The sequence below is a fragment of the Rhincodon typus genome, chromosome 2, assembly GCF_021869965.1.
Source record: "Rhincodon typus isolate 14 chromosome 2, sRhiTyp1.1, whole genome shotgun sequence".
NCBI lineage: Eukaryota > Metazoa > Chordata > Chondrichthyes > Orectolobiformes > Rhincodontidae > Rhincodon > Rhincodon typus.
This window is the reverse complement of record NC_063333.1, coordinates 36,163,899-36,169,898: the sequence shown is the minus strand read 5'-3', so window position 1 is coordinate 36,169,898 and position 6,000 is coordinate 36,163,899. Positions and strand designations below refer to the sequence as shown.

Here is a 6,000-nt window from a genome sequence, read left to right as displayed (position 1 = left end):
AGACTCCAGCATCAGCAGTTCTTACTATCTCTTCAGTATTTAAGATGTGGTCTCACCAAAGCCCTGCAAAATTGAAGCATAACATTTATGCTCAATTCTTCTTGTCATCAAGTATAGTATCATATTAGCCTTCTTGATTTCCTGCTGTACCTGCGCATGATTTTTTTGAGGCTTGTGCATCAGAATACCTAAATCCCTCTGCACCTTGGAATCCTGCAATTATTCTCTGTTTAAGTGATAATCTGCCTTTTTATTCATCTTGCCGAAGTGAAGAACTTCACATTTTTCCAAATTTACTCCATTTGCCAAATTTTTGCTCAGTCAACCTATCAACCTATCTATATCTGTTTGCAACTTCTTCATTTGTTCTGCACAGCATAATTTCCATGTAGTTTGTTGTATTCCACAAGTTTAGTTCCATGCCTTCTCTCCTCTCATCTAAATACTAGACCCTTCCTCAGAACAGAAAACTAGAAATGCTGAGTTCAGGGGTGGAACTTGGATTTGTGACTTCTTGCAGAATTTTGCTGGTATGGAGACACCCGATCATGGCAAAAATTGAAGTTTTGTTTTCCAAATTTGTTTTTCAAGCTTTCAAATTTTTCAAAAGCAAGTTTGTTTTTCTGCTCTTTAAAAGTACAACTGCCCTCATTATATTGACCCTAATGACCCTTGAACTACACATAAGAATAATAGCCTATCGGGTCACACATTTTACCTTCCCTTATACATCCAATCTAAACACACTCTGTACATCATCACTACTCTGTACCCAATGCCCCCTGTAGACCTGCATCCTGTCATTGCCCAGTAGGGGAACATTGCATACAGGTAAGCTATTGGGCAATTCCAAAGACTAGGTTTTCAGTAAAAGCAAAAGCAAACACAAACAAAACAAACAGAGGCTGAAGTTCACCCCCAAAAATGCTGACATGATGACCCATGATTATTCTACAATCCATAATGATCCGCTGCACCCAGCTCTCACTCACTGGAACCAGGCACCTTTCAGGCCCTGTCTGGCTTGTGGTGCTCAATGCAGCTGAGTTCTGTCATTTACAAAGAGACCTTCTTGCTCCCCATTATCCTCATCTTCCTCCTGAGAAGACTGCTCCTGTTCCCCCCATTCCAGTGTATTGCTTTGTTGCCTCCTCCAATAGTGCAGAAGACAGCGCGCGAGGATGATGCAGCAGTCTATGTCCAAACTCTACCAGAGGGCTTCCTCATTCTGCTCGAAACAACAGAACTGTACCTCACAGCCCCATTGTTTGCCCTACTGCAGTCTTGGTCAAACCATGGTGGGGCTGGGGTGGGGGCAGTCGTTATATCTGCCACTCCACATCATGCAGGGGATTGTATAATGGTGTCATGAGCCATGCTCATAGTGGTTAACCTTGTCCCCAGTAACCAGCATTGTAAGGCACATGGACCCTCAAACACAGCAGGTACCTGAGTGTACTCCAGGATGAAGGAGTCATGGCAGCTGGCAGGGTAGTGAGCACACACCTCCAGAAAGTTGTAGATCACAGATCAGCTGCACATTCATGGAATGTAACCCCTTTCTATCAATCAATTCCATAGCATTTTTATCCAGCCGTCTCAGTGCCACGTGTGTGTGCAGTATAGCTTAGCTGCCAGCTATACCTTGGGCTGCCTGGGCTGCAGAACTGGCTTCTTCATGAGGGCACTAAATGAGCTGGAGTGATCTTGCACAGATGGCATTGGTTATTGTCCTGATGCATTCCTTGATGCACCACCGAGACATCCCAGTCAGGGCACCCATCCCTCTCTAGAAGGAGTCAGCCACATGGAGATTCACTTTCACAGCCACAGGAGGTCCCCTCCCCTTTCCTGCAGCCCTTAGGTCCTGCTCTCACATCTGGCACAGTGCTGTTTTGATGTCCCAGGACGTACAGAACGAACACTGCACCTCGCTCATCCCCAGAAAATGGAGCTCGGGCCAAGATGCCTGGACATTCTGTGGACATGATGCCTCCTGAGGGTCCCAGTGTCTGCGAACTCTGACTGAGCTGGGCGACAGTGATGGCCTGCTGCAGTTCCTAAGCTTGCTGTGGGCCCTGGTCCTCCTGAATCCACCTTCACCTTCTCAGGAGAACAGCAACAGTAACCAGCCTCCCACTGTTGGCTATGTGCTTGATTTGTCCTGGCAAAGAGCTATGTTGGGAACATAAGGCACAACGTAGGTTCTTAGCTCTGTGAACAGTCAGTGGTGTCGTACGCTGCAGATGAAGTCTGCAATCTCTCCTCCACACAGTGATGCCTTCAGTATTCTAATAACGAGGGCCATGTCCCTATTATTCATTTAGCTTCAGCCTCAGCATGAGTACCTATTTGGTGAAGTGCATCACCAGCTTAGTGGCCAGCACATTACGCCAGAGGTTGGTTAAATCAGTTGAGTGGACAGCTACTTCATAATGCAGAGTGATGCCAACAGTGTGGATTCAATTTCTGTGCCAGTTTGAGGTTACCATGAAGGTTCCACCTTCGCAACCTCTCCCCTTGCCTGAGGCATGGTGACCCTCAGGTTAAACCACTGCCATTCATCTCTCTCTAATGAGAGAACAGCCCTGTGCTATGGTAAGACTATGGTGACTTTATCTTACATCAAGAATGTTACATTCTGACCCATTACCAACCCAGATCCACATCAATAATGAAATATATCTGCACATTCAGTACAGTCTATTGTAATTCTTACATGACATATGGTGAAGCAATTGTTTCTGCCTCCCACAGCACCCTTGGAAGTTTATAGGCTACGGCTTGCCTTTGGTCTGCATTCACCTCTTTATAAGTCATTGCCACTAACATCTGAATCATTGAGAGTTCGATATTCAATTTGGACCAATGGCATGGTGGCAAATCACCTTTGACCAGCATTTGAATCCTAAGCACATTCACTCTGCCTATTGCAAATGATTGTGAATTATATGTAGCTACAGTTTGCAAGTGCATGCTTCATGTTTTTGACTTTTCAATGTTCTAATGTACAGTGGACATGGATCCTGTTCTTTTGCCTGTCAAACTGACACTGACTCCACACAGCCTGGGCATTGTCCCAACCATTTTGCAGTTGCAGTTAGTACCTACCGACCGCTAGGACAATGTTAGCACCAGGCTCCATTAGTTGGCAGGCACAACTCTCCAAGACCTCCATGGCCACTTTCACCTCACACTACCCTGACAGACCATTTCCACCAAATCTTCTATGTGGAGACCCACCATGTTTAAATTTGCCTCCAGCTTTTCTCCTTAAGCTTTCTCCTGAAATTACATGTGATTTATTTCCACCTGGGTCCTGTACCTTACACCTGTGCAGACCAACAGTGGTGGTTACAGCCAATAATCCATACTTCCCATAGCCTACTATGCCCTCCAAAGCTGTACCACATTTGCCCCCGCACCTTGAGTTTCCTCACTGCACTGAGCTTGTCCCCACTTGAATACTTGCCTCTGCTTCCCTTCCAAACCTTGTTTACTCCAACTGCCACTTAGAGATGATGGGATACTGCTCCATTCCAGGATATCCCAGCAGTAACAAGTGATTGAATAAGGTGAGAATCAGCTGGGAGTCATGCCACAGGGGCAGGGTACTTAATCAATGAGGCAAGTTTGATAAGATCCAGTGAGAGAACTCACCAGGACCTGTTCCAATTACTCAGCATCACCCTAAAACACCACTCTGCCATTCAAATGTTTTGTTCTGATGACTTACACATCCGTCCTACCCTAAGCTGACACTCCAGCGTAGTACACAGGGTGTGCTGGACTGCTGGATGCACTGTCATTGAACAACGTGTCTTCTGGGTGTAAAAGATCCTGTGTCCCATCTCGCTGAAGTGCAGGAAAGTGATATCATGAAGAATATTTAACCCTTAATCACAATCACAAAAACTAACTAATATAAACCAAAGAGCTGCGAATGCTGGAAATCTGAAACAAAACGGAAGAGTCGAAGAACGGTCATTGGACTTAAAATGTTAATTCGGTTTCTCTCTCCACGGAGGCTGCCAGACCTGCTGCGTTTCTCTAGCACTTTCTGCTTTTGTTACAAAGGCAGATCATCTGGTCATTATCACACTGATGTTTCTGTGGGTTTGCTGTGTGCAAATTAGCTGCTGTATTTCCTACATCGAAACAATGGCTGCACTTCCAAAAGTATTTAATTGGCTACAAAGCACATTGAGACTTCTGGTGTGTTATAAATATAAGATTTTATTTTTTCATTTTCTTTCACTCCAGCATTGTTAACTGTGCCTTCAGCCAACTAAACCACCTTTTTACCTTTTCCTTCATTGATATCCTCCTTTTGAAAAGAATCCCATCCTTATTTCAAATCCTCTCATGGTTTCAATCCTCCCTCCATCTATGAACTTCACTAGCCCAACAACTATCCAACATATCTAGTATTCACCTCTATTGCATATACTGCCTTCTCTAAGGCTCTTGACTTCTATCTCTGCAACATTGGCAGTTGCACCTTCAGCTTCCTGGCCCCGAAGCTCTGGAATTCCCTCCCTAAACCTTATAGACTCTCTATCCCCATATTTCCTCATTGCCTAACCTTGGCATCAACTGTCTTAAGTTGTTAAGTCTAGTTCCTTATGAAGCTGGGTATTAAATTTTATTTGCGTTGAAGCACTTTGGAAAGTTTTACTGCAGTAAAAGGTTATATACATTTAAGCCATCATTAATAACGATCTTTCATTAGTTTTCTGAATATTACTTTCTTTGGTTCAGCTTCCATATCTCTTACCCCTTTGTGAAGGACTTTGGTAGGTTATTCCCTATTCAAGGCACTATATAAAAGCAAGCTGAAGTTAATATTGTCATTACCAATCATTTTTTGTTCTTTCAGTTGTGCAACGGAGGATCTGTGACCGATCTTGCCAAAGGGTTGTTAAAACGAGGTGAGAGAATGAGCGAACTGATTATTGCCTACATCCTGCATGAAGCCCTCATGGTAAGATTTATATTTCTGTTTTAGCCTTTAGATTCTGTCAGTTCAAACTAAAGTGTTTCACAGATTTTCAGCCCCAATTATTGTCACATATGACAGTCACAGTCCAAACTAGAAGGCATAGGTTTAAGGTCAGAGGGGAGAGATGTAAAAGGAGTCTAAAAGGCAACTTTTTCATGCAGAGGGTGGTGAGTGTATGGAATGAGCTGCCAGAGGAAGTGGTGGAGGCTGGTACAATTACAACATTTAAAAGGAATCTGGATGGGTATATGAATAGGAAGGGTTTAGAGTGATGTGTGCCAATGCTGGTAAATGGGACTAGATTAATTTAGGATATCTGATTGGCATGGATGAGTTGGACCGAAGGGTCTGTTTCTGTGCTGTACATCTCTATTAATCTATGACTCAATGTGAATGACATAAGAGATGGCATGCTACAATTAAGAATAGCTCAGTTCATTATGTTCATTAGGTTTTTCTTGGTTCAAGAATAATATAACCATCACCATTGCATCTTCCTTAGGGTTTGAAACATTTGCACAACAACAAGACAATTCATCGAGACATCAAGGGCAACAACATCCTATTAACAACAGAGGGAGGCATCAAACTTGTGGATTTTGGTATGTAGCAATTTGCGTTCAACAGAAAGAGCCAGTTGTACCTCTCAGCAGTTTTCCAAATGAGAGCTCAGGACAGGAGGCATAGGGCCAGAAGCTATAACGATTCATTCCAAGAAGCAAGTTTATTTGTCAGTATTCATTTGTTCCCAATGTGTTTGCAGCTGTCTGTGTGGAGGATGAGAGGAAGGTTAATGTGAAGTACAGGAACTTGGTAGGTTTTACAAACAAATAACAAGTGGTCACATCAGGACAAACTACTTCTACTTTTCCAACATCTAAAATGCTTATATTAGTTTCAGAAATCATAACAATACAGATGACATAATTATAAAGTCACCATATATATATATAGTTAAGAAAACATGGAGCCAGGAAATCACATCATTGCATGCAAAC

The 6,000-nt window shown here is 43.2% G+C and overlaps 1 protein-coding gene across 1 annotated transcript in view; it reads left to right on the top strand.

The window, feature by feature from the left end:
• myo3a (myosin IIIA) overlaps nt 1-6,000 on the top strand; it is a 355,589-nt gene that overhangs the window by 63,998 nt on the left and 285,591 nt on the right. The window contains 2 exon segments of the mRNA XM_048606878.1: nt 4,880-4,984; nt 5,505-5,604. Of these exon segments, the coding sequence (XP_048462835.1) occupies nt 4,880-4,984; nt 5,505-5,604 (205 nt within the window).